This window comes from Equus przewalskii, chromosome 13 (assembly GCF_037783145.1).
Source record: "Equus przewalskii isolate Varuska chromosome 13, EquPr2, whole genome shotgun sequence".
Taxonomy (NCBI): domain Eukaryota; kingdom Metazoa; phylum Chordata; class Mammalia; order Perissodactyla; family Equidae; genus Equus; species Equus przewalskii.
Window position 1 is genome coordinate 42357374 of NC_091843.1, and position 26695 is coordinate 42384068.

Sequence of the window (26695 nt, forward strand, 5' to 3'; positions counted from 1 at the left end):
ACAGCAGAGTCCTAGCAGGACGGTCTCCTTAAGATCAAGCCTGTAGAGGCAGAACCACCCCTGGGCTAGGCTAGAAGGGCCTCTGATCTCTGTCCTCCAAGACCAAATCCAGTGGGACTGGGTGAGACTGCAAAAGGAGGGCTGGGGCAGTTTGGAAGGGATCTAACCATTAGATGGCCCAGACAACCCAAGCCACTCTAGCGAATGAGTGTTTGGAGAAGAAAGGCAAAGCTAGGCCAGAGCCTTGAGGAGGCCTCAGTGACAGGCAGAAGAGTAGACAGAAACACGGGCTGAGAAAGCACAGCATGAGAAAGCACAGGGCCGAGGGGTAAGAGACTGCCCCACCCAGGAATCTTTCTCTGAGAGATGAGGCAAACTCCTGCAATCAGAGAGAAAGCCATGGGGGCTGGGAAGGGGTCACCCCAGGCTCTCTCAGCAGCTCCGGGAACCACTGAGGAGCTGGTGAGCAGCCAGAACAGCCTTTTAGCAGGGATCATGACCTGACCTTAGAAACAAGTCAAGCAGACCCGAGGGTGGGTTCATGCATGCCAGAGTTTATGATCAGATGCTGTGGGCACCAGCCTTGTCTATACTCAGATCCAAAGCTTCAGGGGTCATCTTGGCTCAGCCCAGCTTCCACCATTGCATGCCCCATGGAGAACTGGGAGTCCAGCCCTGTGCAAGAAGTTGGTGAGTCTGTAGCCTGCACTCTGGGCTGTTCTGGGAACCTTGTCAAACAGAGACAGGTTAGCTCTCTTCAGAAGAGGACTAGTCAGAGTCACCAGACCATTGGTAGGGCAGGCAATGTTCCCCAAGGAAGATGAGTACTTGCAGTTGCCCTGGCTGCCCTTGTCACCAAGACTGGCTAGCTAGAAAGTGACATTGGCAAGTTTCTCAACCTTTCTGAGCTTGTTCACAAAATGGGGATAATAACTGTACTTCCTTTTGAGTTGATGTAAGGATTAAAGAAGACTAATATGAATTCACTGAGGACTTGGAGATGAAGGCTTGAAACACATTATCTCCTGCTCTAGTTATTACTAACTTGCATCCCTTCCTCTAAGTCTGTGGTTGTGCTCTGGCTTCCCATGTAGACGTGCCTTTAGGCCAAGAATGCCCTGAAGAGTGGCCGAGTGTCCTACTGCTGCCTTTGTCGGTGAAGAAGCTGGTGTGTGGTGTGGTGCTTCAGTCTCTGAGCCTAGCTAACCAGGTCTGACTGGGAGACAGACTCACTCACAGGGCTGGTCAATTGAGTTTCTGAGCCTGCATGGCTGGGGCCAACCTCAGACCCTGTAGGAACAAGTGAGGCCACTGGTAGCCTCTCCTGGGATGTCTAGCCTCTGCTTCCAACCACAAATGGTCCACGTTAGACAGGAGCAAAGACAAAATACGGCTTCTTTGGGGACCCAAATAGAGTTTGTCACTTGTGGTAGGGGGGGCACAGGAGGACAGTCCTTGCTTTTTAGAGAGACTACTTTATTACCTTCAATCCTTTTTGGACTTCCACCTCCATTCAGAGATGCTGAGGAATGTTGTGTGGGAAAATATTGAATATTGTGTGGGAAAATGATAGACCAGGAAATTACCCAGAGTTGTGAAGAGCAAGTCAGAGGCTGGCCTGAGGCCCAAGAACAAGAAGCTGTTACCCAGGGTAAGCACGAGCTGTCCAGGATGGAACCAGAGTGCAGACAAGCTGGGCAGGGAGACCTGGAGTGGAGGAGGGGGCAGGACACTCCCTAGGTGGGCAGAGGGACTCTCCAGGCCCATAGCCTGGTCATCAGTGCAGGTCATAACACCCCCGCAACTCAGCTGTTCATGGGCTGTGAGCCCAGAGCCAGGCTACGGTGCCCCACAGAGGGGCCAGGAAGGGAGTGCTGGCCTGAAGCAGCATCTGAGCTTCTCACGCCCTCACCCCTTTCCTTGGCTCTCAAGGAGGAAGGTGGGGGAAAAAAGCTTGTCACTCAGACAACTAGAAGGAAGGACTCAGTTTTCGTTTCAAGCTCCTTGGAGGATCAAGGAAGGCTGCAAGAGTCTGGAGGAGAGCTTGATGAAGCTGAACTTACAGAGCAGGGCTGTCAGCAGAGGCCAGCAGGGGCTGCGCCTCATGGGGCCTTGTGGACTGGGGTTGGGAGTTTAGACTTTGCCCTAAGAGCAACGGGGAGCCATGGAAGCTTTAACAGACAGGACTGACATAATCCGAATTGCAGTTTAAAAAGCTCCCTTGGCTGTTGTGTGGAGAAAGGATTGAGGGGTCAGGCAGAGACAGGAAGGACAGGCAGAAGAATGTGGGGGTCTCGACTGGGGCTGCAGCTATGGACGCAGGGGCCAGTGGGCTAGTTAGGGACTAATTAGGGATGAATGCAGTCATGCCTACTAACTGGTCTCCCTGCTTCCACCTTTGCCCCTTACCGTCTATTCTCCACGCAGCGGCCAGAGTGATCCTGGTTAAACCATTAAAGTTTGGGCCACACCACTCCTCTGGCTTCTCATCTCAGAGGAAAAGCCAAAGTCCTTCCTGTGTCTTACAAGGTCAGCATGGGCAGCCTTCCTGCCCCCACATCTCTCTGACCTCATCTACTGCTCTGAGCCACAAAACTTACACTATTCCAGCCATTTCTTCACTGTTCTAAGAACTCAGCAAGCACACGCCTCTTCCCCCAGCCCCGTCCAGGGTGTTTGTGATCCCTGCTCCCGCTGCCTGGAAGGCAATTTCCCTAGACACTCACATAGATGCTCCTTCACCCTCAAGTTTCTGCTCAAATGTCAGCTTATCTGTGAGGTCTTTAAAAATTCTTTATATGAAGGGATCATTTATTCTCTACTGTAATCTCCTACTTATTTCCTTTATGGCACTGCTTATAATCTGTACTATTTTATATGTTTGCTCAAAATGTTTTCCTAGTATGCAGCATCCTGTGTGGAACACAGTAGATTCTTAATCAATAATTAATTAAATGAATGAGTTGAGGCTGCGGATGCAGGATGGAGGCAGTTGTCCTCCAGGCTTTACCCTCCTTGAGGGCTTAGGCATTATGCCAACAGAAACCAGGAGAGCAATGTGAGGAGGAAGGTGGGGAGGCAGGGAGGCCCTGGGTGTGTGTGTGTGTGTGTGTGGAGAGAGAGAGAGAGAGAGAGAGAGAGAGTGGGTGCTGGCCCCAGGGCTCCTGCACCTCTCTGTGCCTGGCCTGGGGTCTGTGCAGGATGGAGGTAGGTCTGGGCCAGGCTGTGACCAAGGAGATAACAAGTTATGCTACAAGCACCAGGCAGGAATGGAAGGGGCAGGGTGGAGGGTATGTGGATGGGAACTACTGACTCTGCCTGGGGATGGGCAGGCAAAGACTTTGCTCTAGGGGAGGGGACAGTGGAGCTGGGCCTTGAAGAGTGAGTAGGAGTTTGCTGGATGGAGAAGAAAGAATAAAAGCATTTTGAGCTTGAAAGAAGGTCTGAGGGGTAAGAAAAGGCAAGATGGTTCAGAGAATGGGGAACTGTCTGGGGTAGCAGAGGAAGTGAGACCAAGTAGTCAGCAACCTGAGGTCAGAGAGGCTTTAAATGCTAGGCCTACAATGGATGGATCAGGGACTCCATCCTGAGGGTCCTGGGAGCCATGGAGGGGTAGTGGAAGCAAAGGAGTGAGAGAATCCTCCAGCCGCCTGAGCTGGGTCCCAGAAATGCTTAGCAGGCAGAACCCCAGACACAGTGCTGGGTAGAATGGGATGGCTGGGGTTAGCGTGTAGAAGATGATGTCCAAGTCTCTAGTGTGAAGTCCCCTGAGGTGAGGACCTGAGAGACAGGCAGGTTTGGGGACAATACTGAGAGCTTGGTCTGGGCCATGTTGGCTAGGGGACTCTGAGTGGGGATTCTGAATCTGGCACCTCCTCTTGGAGAGAGACTTAGCTGCCCCCTGTCTCAGGACTGGGATCCTGGGCCACAGAGACCTTGTCCACAGGGACCCTATCTTAGCCTTTTCATGATCCATCACATTTAGGCTCGCTCAGGGCCCCTGGGCAGAGAAGGTGGCTGGGGGACTGGGCAGAGCCTGGGCCTCGAAGCAGGGAGAGGACAAATCAGTCTGGCAGCTCTGGGCATCACTCTTCTTAGCTCCTGTCCCTCCCACGGTCCACTAGGGTGCCTACCTAGGCAGGGGCTGCTGTGGTCGCTGCAGCCCTGTGACGGCGGAGCTGTTGGTCTTGGGGGGCGCTGATGCTGCCAAGGCGGCTCAAGGACCCCTCAGTTTGGGTGGGTAGTCCTTGTGGGGAGAAGGGGTGATGGTGTGTCCTGGGATTAAAGCGAGCATCTGCAGTTGGTAGATCTGCAGCGAGGGGATGGGAGTGGGGGAGCCGAGTCTCTGGCGGTGTGGGTCTGGGAGAAGGGTGGGGCTGGTGCCCGTGGCTCTGGTATTTTTCCACCCACTCCTACGCCTCGTGGCTTCTCTGGCTGCCCGTCATCCTCTCTGCTCCAGCCTGTGACCCGGTGGGGCCAGGACCTCGTCTGCCGGCAAGCTGGGCGGGGAGGGAAGGGCAGACTTGTCCACCGCCGCACCCTGCTCGGGTACGGCCGCTGGGGGCGTGAATGAGCGAGCAAGTGAGTATTTGTGCAAGCGCGGCGCCGCGGCGGACGCACTCCGTCCGCTCTAGGCGGGGCCTTCCTGCTTAGCGTCTGACCCCTCGCGAAACAGAAGGGGACAAAGGGCGCAGGGTCACCCGCAGAACCAGGGCCCAGGGCTCTAGCCTCCTCTTCTCGCCTCACTTCTCACGGAGCACCTGTCCACTGCCCTGGCCTGGCTCCCCTCAGGGAGGGGAGGGAGCAGCGCAAGGAGCCTTTGGAAGGAATCCCTAGGAACTAATTAAAGCAGGAACACAAGATCTCGAGAAGAAAACGGAAATAAAAATGTACGAGAATACGTACAAAACACCTGAATAAACGCAGAGGAAGCACAGATCACAGTATTCTCCAGGAGGAAAGGACTCTACGTCATCTCTCGTCAAGTGAGTCTCTAGATTCAGGGCAACCCAAGTCACGGTTCACGAAGATTTGTCAGTTTTTCCAGAGCCTGACATACTTGGTCTAAACCTGTGATAATTGGAAATGTGTGAGAATAGCCTTGACATTTGTTAACGAAGAACAAGGAGGAGAGACTGGGATATTAAACTCAAACGGTACTAATTAAATAAATGTGATATTGTCACAGGAATAGGAAAATAAGTCAGTGGAACAGAGTCCAGTAACAAAGATTCCTACAAAAATATGAAAAGTTTCTGCCTGTTATTAAGAAGTCAAATAAATGGAAAAATGAGTTAAGGGTTTAGGGCAATTCACACAAGAACAACTCTTGGGGGAAGAAGACCATTCTATTCCCCATTAGTCACTCATCGCCCAACAGCAAACAATAAATACTTGTTGAATCAATGGTCATCACTGGTAATCAAAGAAATGCAAATTAAATCAACTCCATATCGCGTTTTACTTATCAGATTGGCAAAAGTGAAAAAAAAATGGACAATACCCTGTGTAGGCAAGAGCTTGAGGAAATGGGTACTGTCGTGTGCTGATGGTGCGAGTGTAAACTGATAGCAGTCTTTTGTGGTTTGTGATAGCACAAAATTGAAAACAGCACAAACGTACATTACTTGGGGCTCACTAAATAAACTGGCACTAAATAAAGGAAGCTGCTTCTTGTCCGCAGCAAGCTAACGAGAGGGTAGATCCACGTGACCCGGAGTCCAAAGACGCGTCGTCGGGTGTGAATAGCCACAATTCACCTACTCTGATACTATCCATATCTTTAAAAACTGCGAGTCTGTACCGGTGTGTGCAATCAAGCCGTGAAAGTCTCCGGGCCGCCCCGTCATGCTGTAACCGCCTGGCCTCCGAGGCGTGGAGTTTAATCCTCGGCTTTGGAGATAGGAGCATCGTGGAGGCTGCGGCCCTAGACAACTGTACCTTTCTTTCTAAAATCTTCCTTCGCTCTCTCTCCGCCCCTCCCCTTCTCACACACGCACACAGCACCCCCCTCGGTGGGGAGAGAGGGGAAAGGGAAAGAAAAAGGGGTCACAGAAAGGATAAGTGGCGACAGGAGGGGAGAGAGAGGGAGAAACTCGGAAGAGAGAATGCCAGAGAACGCCCAGAGGCGGATACCGCCCACAGCCATCCCGGTGATCACCCCAGCCCTATTTCCCCGCGGGGCAATCCCGCCTACGGCTGCTAGGGGCCGCCCAAGCTCGTGCTGGTGGCCAGACGGGGCCTTTTCTGTCTCTGCTCACCTTTGCCATACCTTTGCACACACAGCTCCTCACCTTGTAGAGCTCTTCCCTCCTCATCCCTTAAGTTCTCAGCTGACACCTTCCCTGACTCTACCTAGGTCAGATCCATTGGCCTGTCGTCACCTTATACCACCCCAGACCTCGCCTTCCCATTAGTAGAACTGCCCCTTGTGATTCGTCTGCCATTCACCCCAGCTGTGGCCTCCTTAAGGACAGCACAGCACCTGTCTTGCTCACCAGTGCACACAGTGCCTAAGACATGCTTGGCACCTGAACAGATGTAGCCCTCGGGAGCCATGGACTGCGCTGGAGACAGGCAAGCCAGGGCACTGACAAGGTCGAGGCAGAGCACAGGGAGTTTATTAGAGAGGCAGGAGGCAAACTCATATTTACACGGGCCACGCGGGGACATTAAAAGAAGCAGAGGAGAGGACTGGAGGTTCCAGGGACGGCTCAGACGAGTTCCACCTTGGCATTGGGGTACACTGCCACCACATCGTAGCCCTCGGGCGGCTTGACGCGCGCCTTGGCATGGCTCTCGCAGTAGAGCCGCTCGTCCAGAAAGAAGTAACCGCGCTGCTTCAGGTTGAGGCCGCAGTCGCTGCACATGAAGCACTCGGGGTGGTAGAGCTTGTCCCGCGCCTTGACGATGGTGCCCCTGATGGGGAGATCGGGAGAGGACAGCGTCGGGAGACTGACAGATTCGGAATGCGCCCCCATCCAGGGCCTCGGGGATAAGGGGAGAGGTCCGGGCGGGAAGGCAGGGGAGGGTACTCACACGATGCCGTGGCCGCAGCGCGTGCACTCGGGCAGCCCCTGGAGGCCACTCAGTGGAGCGCCCAGCTTGCTGGTCGTGGGCTTGAGGTTCCGGGGGCCGCCAGGCCCGGGCCGCTCCCCTGAAAGCCGCAGCGCGGGTGGCATGAGCCGGGTGAGGAGGTCAGAAGAGGGAAAAACTGCACTTCTGTGGGACGTGGGGCTGGGCCCTGCTTCCGGGGCCACTGGCACAGAGACTGGGGAGGGGAGTTGGAGGACCAGGGGCAAGGGACCGCGATGGAGCGGAGTGGGAATCAGAACCAGCAGGCGCAGCAAGGGGTCTGGACCGCGCGGAGGAGACAGGGGAGGAGCGGGCCGTGGGGTTGCAAGGACCAGACTGGGAGAAGGGGCGCGGGGGGTGGGGTATGGCGGGCTTCCCGGCACCTCAGGGAATGGGAAGGCAGGCGGGGTAAGGTGGCGGGAGGCTTACCGCCCTCGCCGGCCTCTAGCATGCCCTGCAAGTAGCGGAAGGAGCCTGACTGCTTGGGCTCCGCAGCCGTAGGCTCAGCCGGCTCCCGTAGCATCCTGTACACCTCTGAGCCCAGGTCGACTCCGCAGTCGCGGCTCCGCGACAGGCCTCTGGCTGGGTCAGTGCTGGGCGAAAGAGACGCAAGAAGGGACAGGGTTGCAGTACTAGCCTTCGCTCTGCCAGCTCAGGGGTCTAGTGAGGTTTCATGAGTTAGAATGCAACCAGCTGAGACCCAAGGATCAAGTGTCAGGGGTCAGGATGGGACCTGGTGAGATTTGAGGCATCAGGGATGAGGATGGAATCTGAGTGGCTTCAGAGGTGTCTCTGTACTACCTGAGGGGTGGAGACACTTGCAGGGTGCTCATCTGGGCCAGTATGGCAGCCTCACTGCTGCTGCCATTGTGAGGAACTGGGAGGCGAGGTGGCTGCCCATAAGGAGATCCCAGGCCTGGCTTGCCATCTTCTGGCCCAATCCCGGTGGCTGAGGGCCGCCTGCTAGTCACTGGACTGCCATCCTACAAGAGAGAGGCGCCTGAGGCACTGAGAGACCCCCTGAGGTAGGGCCTCTGGCCATTCCTTGTACACCCCACCCCTACCCTACTATGCCAGACCTTCTTGGATGTTGGCTGGTTTCCCCTGCTCTGGCATCTCTGGGCTATGGTGCCCAGCCAGGGAAGGGGTCTATGGGGGAAAGGCTGAGCCTCAGGCCTGATTCAGCCCCTGCAGAAATGAGAAATGCCTGTGGAAAAGTCAGACACAAAAACCTGAGTGCCTGGGACTCAACCTTGGCTCATGAGTGCTATGGTGGTTCTGACCACCAGTGCCCATGAGGGATGGTGTTGTGGCAGAACCATCCCAAGAAGCCTTTTAAGGCCAGAGTAGCTGGAGAAAAGTGTGTGGCCTCCTTGCAGAAGTGGTCCTGGTACCAAACCTTCCTATCTGCCAGAACTGTACTTTGGTACTGGATGGGCCCATGGCTAGAACACAAAAAGGAACTCTTGTCGTGCAGCCAGGAAGGGTCATCAATCACTGTGTGCCCAAGGCCCTTTGGTGAGGGCAGGTTGAGGTTCCAGGTGCCTTATGAGGTCACCCACCTCCAGGCCTGAATCTTCCCCCCATTTCCTGCTTCCCAGGCTAAAATGGGTAACCTTCTGTAGGCATAGCAGATGAGGGGCAGAGGCTGGGCCAGGGCTCAAGGCTTCCCACCTCTATTTACTCCATGGCCAGCCTGATGCCCATGGCTGTAACGTTTGGAGAAGTTCCCTGAACATATTTCACTGGCCTATGAGAAGGTAGTATCTCTGTGGGTGTGGGTCTGAATGGGAACTGGGGAGCTTTGTTGCTGCAGAGTCCACGGCTGTGCTGTCCCCAGCTTGCAGGCACATACAGGCATGCCCACAGCAATGTGAACATAGGCAGGCGCACTATCACAAATGTGTTTACAGACATACACATGCACGAAGACAACATACACACCAGCCAGTCCACCTACATATACCTAATTACACATACACAATCACATATACTCAGAGCCAGTGCTGGTCACGCTGGGGATGACCATGGTGGCCTCCATGCCTGGGATGAGGTTGGTGGCCAGAGCAGCCTGACATTATGGTGGGGCCCAAGAGTCCAGGCCATGAAGGTGTGTCTCAGCCTCAGCCTGGGAGGTGACATACAAATTTCCCCTCTGCTCTACAGTATGGACTGTTCTGCAGGTGGGGAGGAAAGGATGCATACCCTAGAAGGAAAGAGCCTGGCTTGGACTCAGGCAGCCTCCGGCACTGGGGCACAGTCGAGCCTGCAGGGCTTTGCCCCGACTGCCCTTGCTTTCTGCAGGCTCTGAGGTGGGTAGGAGCTTGGGGAATGGGTGGACCGCAGCTGAGTCAGGGAGGCACCCCACTATCCCTCCCCCAACAGACAAAGGAGAGGCTTTCTCACTGCCCAGCTGGGCCCCCATCAACGAGGCAACAGCAGCAGGAAAACCTCATCCCACTGGGTTCAACAAAAGCCCCTAAAAAACCTGAGCACTCTTGCACATGTGTCTGCAGGGCAGGCAGGCAAGGCTGGCCTGGCCTCTAATGGGGACCAGATGGGCCATGGGCTGTGGGGGCAGGGCTGGGCCTGGTACAGAGGAGGCTGCAACAGGAAGTGGGAGTTGGAGGCACCTGGAGGAAAGAAGCTCTCACTCACCCCCACCCAGCAGGGTGTGGGACTCTATTGCAGGGTCATCAGAGCCACTGCCCCTCCCACGGCCACCCATGCAGCCACCTCTCTAGCTTTGAACTCAGTGGTTAGGACACACATGGTGACCTCAGTCTTGGTTTGAGTCCCAGCTCTATCACTCACTAACTTAGCAAGTCACTTCACCCCTCTGAACCTCAGTTTCTTCATCTGTGAAATGGAGAATTTGATGGTGTCTATATCATAAGTTCCTTGTGGGGATAAAATGAGACAGTTGTATACAAAGCACTTAGCATAGTGCCTGGCACACAACAAATGCTTGTTGGATGAAGGGCTGTCATGGGCATTCCTGAGCCCTTGTTCCTGGATTCCCCCTCTCTGTAGGGTGGTCCACCTGGTACCATGTGCTCCCTCTCTCTCTGACTACCCACTGGCTGCTGATTTGGTTGTTGAAGCCTCAGTGGGTTAGTCAGCAGAATGGGGGTAACTGCCTGCTTGCTCATCAGCTTCCACAGGAGGTGGTCAGAATCTGGGACACTCAACTTGGATGGAGGTGGGCGCTGAGTCCAGATGAGCAGGTGGCACCTCCCAGAGGCCCAGCTCCAGCTCTCTGCTGGTCTGGAGAGGACAGGCTGGGTGTGCGAGGGCTGCCTGCTTCACCTGGCTTGCCTTAACCCATCAGCTGGTTCTCAGCCTAAATGCCACCCTCTCCAGGAAATCTTTCCTTACCACCATCCTTCCTCTATCCTGGGCTGGGCCAAGTGCCTTCTGTGTTCCCATACGAAGCCTGAGAAGGAGGGTCTCCTATGACCCTAAATGGAAGGTGGGCCTGAAGCCCTAGTTGGCCCTGTCCCATCCCACTTGGGGTGCATGCCAGAGTACCTTGTGTTAGTTTTAAGGCCAGCTGTGGTTTTCTCCTCCTCTGATGGCTCCAGCTGGGCCCACCCCCTACCCACTGTAGGCAGAGTGGGGGAACAGTATGGGGACAATGGGCCCAGTGTCTGTGTTACTGAGGACACAGCCCTGCAGGGGCTGGGTGGGGGTGTTTCTGTCACCACCCATGGAGCTCATGACCTTTTAAGTACAAAAGGAGGGCAGCAGCTGAGGGCTGCCCTGTTCTTGTGGAAAATCCCTCTGCCTCCAGCCTGAGCCACTGGCAGCCTGGTCCTTGAGGAGGTCAGTGAGGGAAAGTGTGGTGGCATGGGGAGTTGCTTTCCAGCCCGAGCCCCCCAGGCCTACTTGCCTTGAGCCTCTCCTGGAGGACTGAACAGAGCTGAGCTTTGAATTCCAAAGCTCAGGCCCCCTTGTCCTATCTATCCTGGCACTCACACATGAAAGCTGGCCCTCACATGTGAGCTGGGGGCCTGCACTATACTGCTCCCTTCTGCCTGGCCCATGTCAAGTCTGGCCGATTTGTCGATGCCACCTCCCCCCTACCATGGGCCTTGGGTCCATGGGACTACCAGAGCAAGCTTCTGAGACACAGGTGTGGCTATGAATCTCTGCAAGAACAGCTGAGGTCCTAGAGAAAGGAAATCAAGAGCCTCTTTGTGGCCCTGCCCCATGACCTCATCCCTCACCTCTGCCGTCCCACCCGCTGGGACTTTTCTCTGAACCTATGGTGTACAATCTCACCTCTGGGCCTTTGTATGTGCTTCCCAGCACACTTCCTCTCTCCACGCCCCTTTGCCTGCCTTATTCTTCATAGGCCTTCAGGTCTTGCCTTCGATACCCCCTCCTCCAGGAAGCCCTCTCTGACCTCTTGCTTGGGTCATATGGCTACTCTGGACTCCCTGGGCCCCTGGCTTCCACCATTCCAGAACTGCTAAGTCCCTTTCCCCTTCCAGAACAGGCACTCCCTAGCATATGGTAATCATCTGGCCTCAAGGATGCCAGCAAAGGCTAAGTAGGGAACAAATGTCAGAGCAAGATGCTGACTGGGAAGATGGTGAGGGAGAGGCCATAGCAGATCCTTTTCTCTGGTACAGCGAAGGCTCCATGGTGAGAGTGGACACAAGCAGGCCCAGGAGGCCATAGCCCCACATGTTGGGTCCCATGATTCTGGATCCATCACAGACTAGTCCAGTCTCCACCTTGCCCAGTCCCTGTGACTCAGAGATGCCAAGCTGCCCTCTGGATATCTCAGTCTGCCCACTTGACTACTGCTCAAGCCTATGGCAAAATGAACCCCTAAAGCAGCCTGGCCCCCATTGCTCTCCTTGAAGCTAGTACCATAACTGTGACTCCTGTCATATAGGGAAAGGTGACTAAGCAGACAAGTCTGCAGCCTGAGGTCTGCTAGGTGCAATCACAGGATGGCCAGGAGAAAACTTCAGCCTTGGATAGGGCAAGGAAGTGCCTTATATTCTAAGGTGAGCCCTGTGGCCTGAGGTTGGCTTCTGCCAGGTGGGTGCCCAAGGCTAGGATGAGAGTGCCCCATAGCCTGAGGTCACTCCACAGCCTCAGGTTGCCCCCTACTCTACCCCCAAGCCTGGTGACTTCCTCCTGGTCCGGTATCACTGGGCACCAGAGTGAACTCAGTTGGGCAGGTGGTAGCTCTGAGCCAAGGCCTGGCCCAGTCCTTACCCACTACAGGCACCTCTGTCCCAGAATATAGGATTGCCTGGAGTACAGAGCCCCCAGCAGGTGCCCATCACTTGAGAAGCATGGGATGGGGCACGGGCATGCTTCAGTCTCTGGCCTGGGCATCTGAGAGCCATGGTGAGGATATCTAGTGCAGTTAAACCTGTGGACGAGGCCTGGACCCTCTACCCTGGGCTCCCCCCTGCCCAGGCCAGGCAGTGTCTGTACATACCTGGGCCTCAGGGTCAATGTGGATCCTGTGTGCCTGAGCCCTGCTGTCCTCTGGGGTACTGGGCCAGTTCCTGCCTTCAGGCCTGTGGCAAGAATTAGGATGGTCAGATAGGTCTACTTATTATGCCCACCATGCCTGGGAACCAGGACCTAGAGGGGCTGGGCTCTGGGCCCAGAGTCACCCAGGACCAGGCCTGGCACCCTGCACCAAGAAGGATACCACCACAGTAGTTTCCCTTGCATCAGAATGGTGGCCACTGTGGCAAGGAAACACAACTCTAGATCTGCCACTAGCCTGGGGCGGGGCTATGTGTCCCTCCCCGACCAGCTCTTCCACCCCTCTCTGGTCTGGTTCCTAGAGAGGATGCAGCAGAAGCCCTGCAGCTTCCTCACTCTTCCACCCTCTCTGTGGCCTATGGTAGCTCAGCAAAAAGAGGGCCAGGTCACAGCAGGGTGAGCCAGGCCTCACACACTGATCAGCTGGGAGCCCATCCACTCAGCTCTCTTCTATCCACAGCCTCTGGCTGGGTCTGGGGGTCAGGCATCCATGGGCTCTTGGGGAAGTGGAATCGAGGCTCTAAAGGGTGCGCCTCCCCGCCTGCTGCTGCCGGCAGAGTCATCACCAGTGTCTGCCCAGCCCAGATGGGAAACAGGCCATTAGGAAATTCCTGCTTCGCCATAGAAACCAAAAGCCAAACACCACTCAGGAGGGAGAAAAACATCATAAACCTGCCATAAGCGGGGCAGGCGTGGCCGAGAGGCTACAGGCCTGGGGCCCAGTCCTGCCAGTCAGTAGCCCTGTGAGAAGGCAGGCCAAGAGGGTGCTGGACCCTAGGCTGGGAGGCGGGTGTGTAGTGAGGCTGGTTAGGCCAAAGGGGAATAACGTCCCCACTTCACCCCAAAAGCCCTCCTAGGGCTTCTTGAAGTCTCACTACTGGGCCAGCAGCTCAGCCCTGCCTCTCTCTCTTACTCAGTGGAGGGTTTTAACAATCTGTCTAAACCTGTAGTTTATACTCACTCTGTACTTCCTCACCTTTGCCCACTCCTTGGCCCCCTGTAGGCCACCTCCTCTCCTCCACAGCCTTCAGAGGCCTGTGACACCAAGGCTCTGCTGCCCCAGGACACCACCACCCCTACTGGCATCTGGATCCAGCCCCCTCAGCCAGGTCCCCAAGTGACTGCCTTAACTCACAGCTCTAACAGGCCTCCACTGACTCTGAAGTCTGCTGGGCTAAGCTAGGACATCTTGCGTGGCCATTTGGCCTTGTACTTCCCTGAAGTTCTGCCCAGAAGAGAAGTACAAGCCTGAGATGTGAAGGTCAGAAGGCACAAAGTACCCAGAGCCATGAGGGTGGCCCAAGACATCAGATCAGAATGAACGGCTTATTCATGGGTCAACCTCCATCCCCAGGCCTCCACTTCAAACTGGGCAGGTGGCTCCATCTGCTATCTTTACGCAAAATGACAATCGATGAGTGGGCTGTGCAAATGCATCTTGTACCACACATAATGGCAACAGAGGCCCCAGGGTTGGAGCTGATGCCAGGAAGGTCCTGGACCTACAGAAAATGCCCAGAAAATGTAGGTTAGCTGCGATTGCTGGATACCAGGCTTTGAGTTCCAGACAAAATAAGCATAGCAGGGAAGCTGGGCCTTTACTTCACTTTTCATCCTCTGGAGAAGTCTGTGGAGATTAGAGCCCTCTGGACACAATAAGGCAGGTAGGGAAGCTGGTCTGGATGGAGCTCTGGGGGTGTGGGGACAGAGTAGCTCCCTCCAGCCAGCTCATAAGGCTGATCCTCCACAGAGCCCATGTTGGAGGGTCTTTGGGGCCCAGGTATAGGTCCTGGTATAGCAGGCAGGATAAAGAGCAGGGTCAGAGGCCTTGCAGGTGAGAAGGTACCCAGGAGGAGAGATGCTGGCCTAGAGGGTCAAGGTGGTCCCCATGTCCTCATCCCCCAGAATCTGCATGTGTGAGAAGGGATGGGGGCTGGAAGACAGGACCCCCAGTTTTCACCCTGACTGAGCAGACCTGGTACGTCAGCATCACTCAATCCCCAGATCACAAGACAATCCCCATCTCAGAGCTGAGGAAGCTAAGGGCTCTGAGATTAAATCACTTGCCAGAGGACAACACAGTTCTCAAGTGCAGAGCTGGTACTGGAACCCAGATCAGTGATAGTACAGAATATGCTCCTTGGCCAGGCAGCATTTAGGGGCTGAAACACCCACAGTGGAACAGGTCAGTGGACCCCTGGCTCCATCCATGCCTGGCTTGGAACAAATGACTAGGGAAGGAAGGAAGGAAGGAAGGAAGGGGGCCCTCTGCCCTGCCCCCACCCCGCCACCCTCCCCTGACATCATTCCCTCTGGGAACCTCCTGATTCAGGCTCCTTGTGAGTTTCCCCTGCCCCCTGCCCCACTACTACCAGGGCTTCCCTTGTTAAGCCTTGCAGAGTCAATGCCAGATGTGAGTCAGGGTCTAGGAACCCAGCCAAGCAGGGTAGCCTCAGAGGCCACTCATGGGCAGAGCAGTGCTGACGTTTCCCCCAGCCAGACTGTACCTCAGTCTGGGAGAGGGTGATGAGTGTGATCCTGCTTCATGGAGAAGGAAACCCAGGCTCACAGAGGTCATCTGGTGTTTCTAAGCTCCCACAGAGTCTGGATGAGGACCAACTCTACTGAACTCCCAGGCCAGGGCCTCCTCATTGTGGGCCAGGTGGAGTGTATAAAGCCCTGGACTTGCAGCTGGGCTCACTCAGTGCCGAGAGCACAGTCAGGAGTTCTGACCCCAACCTGGACCCAGACCTGGAACAGACACAAACTGGGGCTACTCCAGAAGCCTTCCCACCTCATCTAATGGCTCTGAGCCATTGGATCACCCCCTGCCCTGCTAGCTTTAAGGCATGGTTAGCTGTATTGTGGTTTGAGGAAGCTTCGCCCACACACATCCACAGCGGGTCATGGAAAGTCCCTGTTAGCAGTGAATGTAGCAGAGCTGAACAGTTATGTCTGACTTCACTGGATCAAGACAACACAGAGCGCAGGGAGATCCCACTCAGCCAGGACCTGGCCAACTGCCATCAGAGCTGAACAATGACCCAGGGCCTGAGCAAGGCCGGGGATGCCCCAGGTAGACTTCTATCCTTGACCATGTATAGAGCACAGATGTGGCTTGGTGACCCCCAATCCTCCCTATCAGGATGGGCTGTATAGCATTACACAGTTCATAGCATCCAGATTTAACCAGGGCAGAGGCATGGGCCATGGTAGGGACAGCTGAGGCAGGGAAGCTGTGGGGCTGGCAGGAGTGGTCAGCAGCCAAGAAGAAGGAGTGGAGTCTTCGGGAGTGACCTGAGGTCAAATTTTGCTTCCCACTCCCTAACTGTGTGACTTTAAGCACCTTCTAACCTTTCTGAGCCTCAGTTTTCTCATCTGTAAAGTGGGGACTATATTAAGTTTTACCTTATCAAGTTGGTATGAGGGTTAAAAGAGGTGTTGGACAAGTAACTTCTTTGAAATGGTCATCAAGCTGGTCATCATGGGTGGGGAAAGGACTGAAGTCACTCCCCAGATGCTACCCAAGGTCTTATTTCAGCCCTGATTTGGGGCTGCCTACCCCCTGCCATAAATCACCCCACACACTTCCAGACCTGAGTTAGAAGAGGGCTTGTTCCCTTCTTAAGCCCATCTCCAAACAGTGCCTGCCAAGCCCCATGAAACCACTACTCCTTAGGACTGGGATGCCAGGCAGAGAGGTTGTGCGAGGCCCAGCTTACCCAAGATGCTGGCTACCCATAACTTATCCTCCCCTTCATTCCCCCTCATTGTTTTGGCCCAGCCTACTCTATGCGTACCTGCTCACGGAGAGCGTGAGGTGGTCGTGGCAGCCCTTGATGCGGTTCTGCGCCTCCAGGTGTGTCATGAGCTCTGTGCTCTCGCCATTGATGGCCTGGATCAGGTCTCCAGGGCATAGGGCAGCCAGTGCGGCCTTGCTGCCAGCATGGACCTGTGAGTGAACAAGCCAGATGGCTGGGCATTGGTCATTGTGTGGCCCTGCTGCAGGCTTTGCTCTAGACCCCCTCCAACCTCAGAACCTGGCCAGTGTGGCCCTGCTGTCAATGTGACCTGTTCGTAGGCAAGCCAAGAGACTGGCTGAGTCCCCATGTGTCCTTGTTGCAGCCTCAGCTCTACACACCACCGACTCTAGTACCTGGAGGCCTGGTGGGATGCGAGGGCATATGAGAGGGGGTTCATCTGGGCTGGGACAAGTGGGATGTCACTCTTGCAGCCTGCATATGTGCCCAAGGACATGGAAGGGACACACAGGGACATATATGTTCCAGATACATACAAAGCATGGACATGTCACAAATACCCTACATAGACATTGCTGATATTGCCCCATGCAGCCAGACTGCACAGCAGTCTTGACCTGACAAGGCCTTCAAACCCTTAGTGACCTGGTCTCTCTACCTGTTTCCCCTCAACCCCACCCCTCACATTCACCTCCACCCACCCACACTCTATCCAGACCATATGACTGTCCAGGGGGTACTCACAGACACCAGATAATCTCTCACCTCCATGCTTCTGCATATGCTGTTCCCCCTACCTGGAACATTCTTTCCTTTCACCCCAAACCCTAATTACCAGCTTATTCCTCCTCATGCTTCAGGCCTCAGCAGAGAGGCCATTTCCCCTAGGAGTCTCTCCTCTGGACTCTCACAGCACCCGGTGCATCCTCTTTACTGCTTTGCTCCCCTAACATTCTAGGTCTGCATCTCCCCAGGCAAGTCCAAGGCCACCTACTTCCGGCTGCCAGCCTGCACACTTGGGTCACAATTTCACTTGTATTTCCTCTGCAGGACAGGCACTCACTCAGGCCACCACACGGCCACTATTGTCCCCAGAGGGTCAACCAATGTCCAAATCTGGAGCCTCTTACAATGCTGGTCCCCCAATGAGGGTCCCATGCATGACGTTGGGGATAGGCTCACAGGGAGACCTGAGTAAGCAGCCCAGGGGAATTCAGGCAACAGTGCACCCTTCACCCCCTCCCCAGTCCCAGCACAGCCTTTGGAAATAGACTTTAGGCACCCTCATTCTTACTCATCCTCTCCAGCAGTACCCAGCTCAAGAACTGCCAGTGATCTTGTTCCTATTGGTGGGTGTGGGGGCTCCTGGAAGCCCGGCCAGGCTCAACTTAGCCAGTTCTCTGTAGTGAGTGGAGAAAGCTGAGGTGCTGGCAGCTCCTTGGCTTCAGTCCTGGTGTGGGTACTGCCCGAGCTGACCTGTCCTAAAATAGGCTGCCCCAAGGAATGTTCTTCTGGAGCATGACACCCTCAGCCAACCAGCCCACCACTAACATTCACTCATGGGGCCTGGGCACCTGCCTGCCCTCCTGGGAGAGGCACCCACTTAGCACCATCCCACCCTCCCCTCAAGGCCCTGCTGCAGGCACCCTCTCCTTCATGGAAACCTGCTCTGTGACACTGCCTTGGCTCAGCACTTTACCCATAACTAGCTCACGGCGACCTCTCAACCACCCCATGAGACAGAGGTTGTTCTCATCCCTATTTACAAATGAAGAAAAAAAGGCTTGGGGGAAGGGGTATCTTGCCCCAGTCCCCAAATTGGAGAAAAATCTTCCTCAGGAGAGTGGCTAGCTGCAGGATGACTCAGCCAGCACAAGGGGTGCATTCAGGCCCCGGTGGGTGGAGGAAGTTCTCGAAAGCAGGGGTGGCTGGGACTCTGCCAGCTCTGCTGGCTCCGGGAGTTCTGGTCAGAGAAGGCATGAGGCCAGGAAACCGTGACTCTCCCAACCGTTTTTACATGTATTATCTCATTAATCCTCAAGGCAAGCCCATTTCCTAGAGGGGGAAACCGAGGTCCAGAGAAGTGCAGAAGGACACTCGATTGACAAAGGGCAGAGTTAGGATTTCCATCTAAGATAACTGGTTCCAAGTACTATGCTCTTAACCACTGTGTGCTTTCCTGCCAAAAGGGAGCGAGGGGAGAGAGAGTGTCCCACGTAGAAGGATCAGCATGTACAATGGCTCATTTGGGAGAGAGAGTAAAAGCAGGCTCCTGGGGCTGAAGCATTATTAGCGAGGAGAGAGTGCAAAAGATGAAGTCAGAGAAGAAGCAGGGACCAGACCTGCAGCCCTGGTAGGCCCAGGTGAGAAGCTGGCATTTCTCCTGGGTGGTTGGGAACCATGAAGGATTCTAAGCAGAGAAGTCACAGGACAGAGTTGAATTCAGGCCAATCCCTCTGGCTGCTGAGTGCAGGATAAACAGACAGAAGGAAGGGAGAGGGAAATAGTGAGGTCAGCTAGGAGGCTGGGGCATAAACCAGCCCCCTTACCTGTAGCAACTACATTCCCAGCCCCTGCTCCACACCGCCCGGCCTAGACACTGTGGTGGACTAGGAGCCACAGAGTCGGGTGCCATATCATCCTGTACAGTCACAGCAAGCTCCAGACAGGCCTGGATTCCTGTCCCCATTCTGCTTCTCTGGATACATTACCTTAGCCTTTCTGATCCTCAGTGTCTTCACCTATAGAGTGAGGCCAGAGGGAGTTCTTACTTCTAAGGGCTGTTACTTACTTACTTACTTACTTCTTACTAAGGGCTGTTACTTACTTACTTCTGAGGACTACCTGAGACAATCAGGGAAAAAAGCCCCCACTGGAGGTGGTGCTTATTCCAGGCACCAGTTGCTGGGGAGCAGGTACCAACACCCATTAGGGTGGGGCCTGGAACGCTACACATGCTCAGCCAAGGCCAGCAATCACAATTGTTTGTGTGGAAGGAGCCCTAGACAATGTTTTTGGGGGGCTCCCTGAGCTTCAGGGGCCAAAGTTGCAAGGCCCCCCTCTGCCAGGCAGTCAGCCTCCTCCCTGTCTCAGTGGGGCTGTCCCCAGTGGGTAGGGGAGGCCCTAGAAGGGGAGGGGCTGGTCTTGAGCCCCCTTGATGAGGACACTCCCACATATTATCAGTAAGTGTAGACCTACCCTTGAGGCACCTGCTGGGCAAGCTGTGGCCTGTGTCTCCCTAGTCCCATAAATCTCCCCAGATCCCACCCAAACCCTGGCTCAGCCATCCTGGCTCCTCTGGCCTAAGCTGCTGCCGTGTGACTTTGGGAGACAAGGGGGCTTCTTCTTGGCAAACTCTCTCCCAGCCTGCCTGCCTGCCAGGGGCCTGCGTCGCGATCAGTTCCAAACAAGGGCGCTGCTGCCGCTGTGACGTGTAGAGGCCTTTCCTCCGCGTACAGGCAGCCGCGTGGGCAACAGATGTCTCTGCTCCCTGCCGCCTGCGGCCGTCAGCCCAGCCGCCGCCACTGAGCCTGTCAGCGGCCTCACACCCAGGGTGCCTGGCCCGCCGGCTGGCCTAGCACCCCCACCAGCCCGCCGGGGTGGACACACAGCATGACACACAGAGGCAGAAACAGATGCTCACACACACACACCCAGCAAGACTCCCTCAGGGAAGTGGGAGATGAAAGGCTGCCGGATGTGTTGAAGGCCCACCTCACTCAGCTCCAGGGACCTGGTGGCTGGGAGACGAGGGCAGATGTGGGAAGCTTCCCAAGACAGCTGGGCCTGCCTATCACCCTGGCCCCCAGAAACAGGATTCCATGATTCCACGCTCCACTGGGTGCCCACCCCCCTCCCCAAAACTGGAAAGAAGTCTCTGAAAGCCCAGCCAGCTTGGTCCAGCCCCTATGGTGAGAGGTGATGGTAGGGTGGGGGAAGGGGGTTCTCAGTTCCCCTGACACAAGACCAGAGCAGTCTGTGTGGGGGCAAGGGATGGCCCTTAGATGGCCCAAGGACCCCTCCTCTCTTCCCTCCAAACTGGGAGCCCCCAATGGCAGGGCCTGGATTCTCTCCTCTTCTGTCCCCTAGGCTGGGACACCCAGGGGCAGAGTCTGAGTCTCCTCTTCTGGATCCCAAGGCTTGGCCAGGATCCTGTCTCCCCCAGACTGGATACCCCCTCTGACAGGGCCTGAGTCCTCTCCTCTGCTCCCGTCCCGCTCACATTAGCCACGGCCCAGGGTTATGCCCCCTCCTCTTCCTCCTCTGTCCTAGCCTGGGGTAGCGTATGGTGCTGGAACCTTGAGAAACTGGGTCTAGGCTATCCTGGCCCCTGGCCTTGTGTTGTCTTGTGGGGATGGGTCTCCCACTTCACAGTCAAGTCTTCTCTCGCCCTAGAAGCCAAAAACTCCTCCTAGTCACTTCCCCTTAGGACGACTGAGGTCATGGATGAGAGACTGACCAAAACTACAGTGGGGAAGTGTATGGATCTCTTTTTCAGATTCAGAGAACACCCCAGACCTGATCCCTGGGAACACTCAGCCCTGCTGGCAGGGACCCTTGATAGGGGAAGGGGCTCTCAGTCATTTTGCCCCAAATCTTCAGACAGGTTCAGTCTAAGCGGTGTTTCTGGGCTTCTGTAGATCTGTCCAGACCCCTGGCCCATGACTGCAGTCTTTCTCTGGCCTGCAGTGACCTCCCCCAAAATAAGGCCAGCAGGGAGACTGGTGTGTGAATTCTTGGGGGATCCTCTAAGAGATAGGGGAGGCAGGCCCAGGGGGAGGGAGGAGAGGGAGCTGGGGCGGCGCTCCCCTGCCTGGAAGCCTCCTCTACAGCCTGTGGGTCACCTAAGCCAACCCTTGGCCTCTGAACCTCAGAGACGTCGGGGATCCCGGTCCCGGGTGGACCGGGAGGACTGGGTCTCAGATCCAGGACCTCCCCACCGCCCCGTGGCCGCCGGACTCACCCGCGAGATGGTGAGGGGTGCGCTGAAGTCCCGGCCACCCACCAGGCGGAAGCCCCAGGGCGAAGGGCCACGCAGGGTCACGGAGTGGGGCATCGCGGGCCGGAGCCGCAGCCGGAGCCTGAGCCGGACACTGAGGAGCCGCCGCCGTCGCCGCCGCCGCCGCCTGGACGCCGCGCCCCGCCCCCGGCCGCCCGCCCCCGTACCCCCCTCCGCCCGGCCCCCGCCCCCGCGCCCCGCGCTCCCGGATTGGCCCCGCGGCCGGCCCGACCCTCCCACTTCGGGGGGCTCTGAGGACCCGCCCCTCAGCCCCCCGCCGCCTGCAGCCTGGCACCCCCACCGGGTTCTCGGAGACCCCCGGCCTGGGATGGCCCCGACGGCCCGGATCCTGCCCGGCCTCTGCTCTGCGGAAACTCTGGCACAGGCGCTTTGAAGTCGCTTCTACGAGGCGGCGCCCCAGCCCGGGGGAGGCGGGGGGGGCGGTCCAGATGGGGGATGGGGCCGCGCCTTGCTCAGAAACCTCCTCAAGGTCCTGGCGGCAAACCTGCGGCCCCACCCCTTGGTTCGGGGAGTCGTGTGAACAGCGAGAACTGATGGGGTGCCCTGGGCCTGAGCAGGCCTGGGCCAGGGACACAGACCCAGAATGACAGCAGGCAGCACCAAGTATGGGAATAGGAACAGAAAGATACCCAGCCTTGTTCTGGGAGGCCAGGAAAGCTGTCTGGAAGAGGTGACCACTGACTTGAATCTAGAAGCAAGGTGCCTTGTCTTGTCCTTCCAGGTGTCACTGCTTCTTCAGGACACTCAGGCGCTCTCCGGCTGCCCTCTCCTCCCAGGCCTTCTCCCTGTCTGCACAGACTCCTCCCTTCCTCCTTTGCAAGGAGCTTTGTTTCCCCAGGTCCCCTGGAAAAGGAGCAGCTAGGGTGGCTGTGCCAGCTAGAGGGGAGTGACGTACCTGAGGGGGATGGAACTGCGGGCAGCCCTTCACTTGGGGCCCTTCCTGGTTTTCTCGCCACTCTCAAAATTGTCCTCCAGGATCATCCTTGAACTACCTTTGCAGGTACCGTGGCTTGGCCAGGGCCCCACCCACCACCCTCTGGCTCTCCTGGACACTTTGCGATTGGCTACATCAGGGCATCACTGTTTGCTTCTACCAGCCCTGAGGAGGCCCCAGATTTAGCCATTCTTGACAGCCCTGTGTGCCCTGTTGGCCAAGTTCTGGTAGGGGCCCTGCCCTCAGAGGGCTAAGGCTATGAGGTGAGATGTGTCCATGGGGTCTCTAACACCCCCAAGGAAGAGGGCCTCTTGAGAGGCACAAACCTAGGGTAGTCCGAGGAAGGGGAGTAGCCCTCAGGGTGGAACATGGGTGCCTCTCTGGGAGGCAGAGAGCCGCTGTCTGTTCAGCTGGCAGAGAAACATGAGTGGTGTGTATGTGGGGAGGGGGGTGTCCATATCCATGGAGTGCCAGTCACTGGGCTCTCAATACTATGAGATGGAGGAGTTTTCTGCTCAGCCCCGCACAGACAGGCCCTACATGGACAGAGTGGAAGGGCCAGCAGGAGAAGTGGACTCTGGATGGTCTCTCAGAGGCCCTTAGGTCAGAAGCTCCCCAGGACTTGGACCCCACTGAGGGGCGTAGAGAATGAGGGCAACCGTTGCCTATCGCTGAGTGTCTGAAAGTCAGGTGCACAGCATAGCTGGAGGCTCAGAGATGCTTCATCTGGACTCCAAGAGCCGTAGTGAATGTAAATGGTGCAGAGCTTTGCTGGGAGGAGGGGGGCCTCAAAAGTGCGGAGGTTCCCACCAAAGGTATCCCTTAGCGGATTCCTGAAGCTCTTCCTTCAACATTTCTTTCTTCTTCCAACTTACACACCCCCAGGGACTGCCAAAATCCCCTCTCCATCCCCAATACTGAAATCCCTTCATTGCCTTCCTGTTTACTTCCATTTGGGGGGAGCATATTACTCCCTTCCAGAAGTAGTCCTCCTGAGTATGACTTTCCTAACCCTTCAGCATCTGGGCAGTGTAATCCGTCTCTGAAGGCTTTCCTCACAGGGTTGAAGATGGAGGGTGGAGTGGAGTAGGGAGTGGCTCCTGTAGAATTTGGTACATAACTTTCCCATTTCATTGTGCAGTCTCTGGGGCAGTTCCAGGGTCCATGCCAGTCATGCCCACAGTGGGTCCTTGATGACACCGCTGACTTGAGAGGAAATCAGAGGTCCACTTTTGACAGTGCCCTTCCACAGGACACAGGCCTGGATGGGGCTGTGCTCCTGGAGACTAGGGGCAGCCCATCTTAGGGGCTACACTGTGAGCTCACTCCTGAAGTACCCTGCATCCTGAGCAACAGGTCAGACAAGCTGTTTCCAACCCGTCCCCAATATTTCCTCCAGAAAGCCCTCAGAATTTCCTTTTCACTCTTAATGGCCTTGTTCCTGGGGGATTGCTGTCTTGCTGAATTCCTGTCATGCTGGAGCACCAAGGTGTCCACGGGGTCTAGGAGTCCTCTCCAAGGTGGAGATGGGTGGCAGTTGGGTCATGCCTCACCTCTGCCTTAGTGGCCTTCACTTGCTCACTGCACACCCCACCAGGCATCTATGCTGCTGGGTATAACCAGATTGCTCATTTCATGCATTCTTTATTCATTCAAAAAATATGTATTGAGTGCTTTCCATATGCCACGGCCTACGCCTGCCCAGAGCTGGGGTCAAGGCATCCATGGGGGCAGGGACTATGTCTATCTTATTTATTTATGTTTCTCCAGCACCCAGCAGAGATCCTGGCACACAGAGGATGTTTGAAAACATTTGCTTTTAACAACATTATCACTGTTATGGGAATTGTTATTTCAGCTTGCCCTTCGGCCACGGCCCAGAGAGAAGCAGAAAGGGCATGAGGGGGCCTAGGAGGGGGAAGACTTCTGCTCCTGCTGCGTTGGAGGCCACACCCAGTGGCCCTGTCCTTCAGGGGAGCCCCAAGTTGATCAGGGCACTATGCCCAGGCCCTCTGTGTAAAGCCAAGTCTGTCCAAGGTCAGGAGAAACCACAGTACTTTTTCCTCAATGGGCTGGCAGGCTCCAGCAGGAGCAGATGCCCTTGGGAGATGCCCTTGGGGCTGAGCCTAGGGGGAGGGGGAGAGGAGGGCTGGGATAGGAACAACCTCAGGCTAAGGGCAAGGCCAACCCAGGGTACTGCCCAGAGGTGGACTCAGCCCTGAGTAGGGGGTGGAGTGAAGCTGAAGGAGCGGTCCTTGAGGATACCTTCCTGTGAGGTGCTAGGGGCTAGCCAGGGAGCTCAGACCCTGACCTGCCTCACCCTGGCTCAGTGGCCACAGGTTTCTGGGTAGAGTCTGCCCCATTCAGGCTCAGCTCCTGAGGGCCAATACATCCCTCCTTGAAGGCCCAGCTCCCTCGCCCCAGTCAATATCCTGGATTTCAACGGGATCTGAATCCTTGATGGGGTGTTCCCTCTTCATGGGATGCCTAGTCCACAGTACTGACCACTCCAGGGCTCCAGAGGGCAGCCAAAGAAGAACATGAGAAGACTTCATTTCAGTGTGGCCTGCCTGAACTAGCTCCAGGTCCCATGCCTTTGGCCACCCAGGGGTCTACTGTCCAAGAGGCCTGCTGGTCAAGGCTAGGAGCCTGTGAGTCTACAGGATGGAGAGAACAGCAATCTGCGGGAGGGCTGGAGGGGCAGGACTGTGCAGGCCTCTCCAGGGCTAGAACTTGGCCCTACAGTTAGAGGAAGCCAAGGCAGGGTTTGAGGGGCTCTGAAACGGGTGGAGACAGCCAGGGGCATGGGGATCAGGCAACAACCAAAAGAAGAGTCTAGAGTGGTGTAGCCTGTGAGGCGGGTTGAGAGTTGATGCCCCCGACATACCTGGGACAACAGGACTGGAGGCAACAAAGCTGGCCTTTGAGCTGTGCTTGGTGCAGCAGCACACAAGGGGAGGGCGTGCCTCTGGCAAAGGGAGTTTCCCAGCTCTAGTTTTGTGCCATTCGATCCCTCGACAAACACTTATTGAATGCTTGCTGTGTGTCTAGCCTAGACCTGATCAACTAGACTAGAGGTGTGGTGGGGACTCCCCACGCTGCCACGCCTCCTTTGGGGACTGAGAGGCTAGAGGCTCTAGAGGAGCCAGTCTCTGAGGGTCCAAACAGGGACAAAGCTGATTCTGACAATTGGAACCTAGTTCCTGGCCCTGAGCCAGATTCCAGGGCATCCAGAAAAGCAGAACCAATTCTTGTCAGGAAACTGAGCCTGGGGGAGGGTGAGTGACCACGCCAAGCTCACATAGCTTCTAAGCAGTTGATCTGGGGTTTAGACCCTGCCTTGGTGACTTTATGCCCTGCGCCTTGCACCAGAGACTAGACATGTCTCAGTCATACCTGCAATTCCCAGCAGCACTCCTGTCAGACCTGCTTTGTCTCTCTTTCCACAGAGAAAACCCATCTGCTCTGGGATCCAACAAAGGGGCTGCCAGGCAGCAGGGTGGGGGCAGGTTTACCCAGCTGGGCCCAGGGAGGCCTGGCCCTGAGGCCTGGGAGTGGAGGGTGTTGGGAGGAGAGGCATCTCACACAAGGAGGGAGGCAGCAGACACAGGTGGGAGACCCAGAGGCAGCTCAGCCCAGCCCAGGCAGGGAAGTGACAGAACAGGCTGTCTGAGGTAGCGGTGAGGCCCATGTGATTGAATGTTGTGCAACTGGGGCCTCAAAGAGGCAGCTTACAAAGGCACTGTGATTTTGCTCCTGCTTCAAGGATACCCCCATCCTTACCCTCCCTCCCACTTCTCATTCAGGCCAGAGGGTGTAGGCAGCCTGCCCTAGATCACCCAGCCTCCCCTAGTACCAAAAGCCTCAATTCAACCTGTAGCTCCAAAATAGAAGCCCAACCCAGGGGTTCTCAGGTTTCCAGCTTCCCCTAACAGTTGAAGACTTCTGTCAACCAGCCGTGCTGGGGTCCATGCACAGAAAAGGTGCCCTCTTTTACAAATCAGCTCCTCCAGGTGGAGCAGCAGAGGGATTGGGGAGCAACTGGACTGTGTGCTCATTCTGTGCCCTGGACACTCTTGGCCTTGGCCTGACAATATTACCATGCTCTGCCACTGGCAGAGGTGTAGGACCCTTTCCTTCTCAGCCAAGGGAGACAGACATGACTATCGGGTGCAGGTAAGGCTCTACCAAAAGTGCAGGGATGACAAAGAGGAAACGAGCATGGGATGCAGCTCAGAGATCCAGTTACTGGGGCTCCGCAGACACACACTGCCACTCATCTGTCACTTGGGACTTGCTGCCTGGACCTGGTCCCCTGGCACAGCTTAGCCCTGCCCCAGTCCACACATCCACAGACACTCACATTTGGCAGTGTCCTGGCCAGGG

At 56.0% G+C, this 26695-nt stretch overlaps 1 protein-coding gene across 4 annotated transcripts; it reads right to left on the bottom strand.

The window, feature by feature from the left end:
- Nucleotides 1-6598: 6598 nt before the first annotated feature.
- PDLIM4 (PDZ and LIM domain 4) lies at nucleotides 6599-22403 on the bottom strand. Of its 4 annotated transcripts, none has more exons than XM_008538590.2 (7): nucleotides 22271-22403; nucleotides 16395-16546; nucleotides 12539-12620; nucleotides 7876-8057; nucleotides 7504-7667; nucleotides 7039-7156; nucleotides 6599-6918 (listed from the first exon to the last, which is right to left on the bottom strand). In XM_008538590.2, exons 2-7 carry the CDS (start codon nucleotides 16460-16462, stop codon nucleotides 6714-6716), a joined length of 819 nt encoding a protein of 272 aa, XP_008536812.1. In that variant the 5' UTR covers nucleotides 16463-16546; nucleotides 22271-22403; the 3' UTR covers nucleotides 6599-6713. The 4 variants fall into 4 exon arrangements, with proteins under 4 accessions (XP_008536812.1, XP_070425437.1, XP_070425438.1 ...); XM_070569336.1 differs by lacking the exon at nucleotides 22271-22403 and adding an exon at nucleotides 21319-21507; XM_070569337.1 differs by lacking the exon at nucleotides 22271-22403 and adding an exon at nucleotides 19067-19185.
- Nucleotides 22404-26695: the final 4292 nt, after the last annotated feature.

What these genes read in the sequence shown, in the direction of transcription:
- PDLIM4 (XM_070569336.1), bottom strand. Translation starts at nt 21,411, where the DNA reads ATGCCCCACTCCGTGACCCTGCGTGGCCCTTCGCCCTGGGGCTTCCGC. An exon ending in CACCCCTCACCATCTCGCGG is followed by an intron (nt 16,547 to 21,318) that starts GTGAGTCCGGCG and finishes GTTCACTCACAG; the next exon opens with GTCCATGCTGGCAGCAAGGC. An exon ending in ACATTGACCCTGAGGCCCAG is followed by an intron (nt 8,058 to 12,538) that starts GTATGTACAGAC and finishes TCTCTCTTGTAG; the next exon opens with GATGGCAGTCCAGTGACTAG.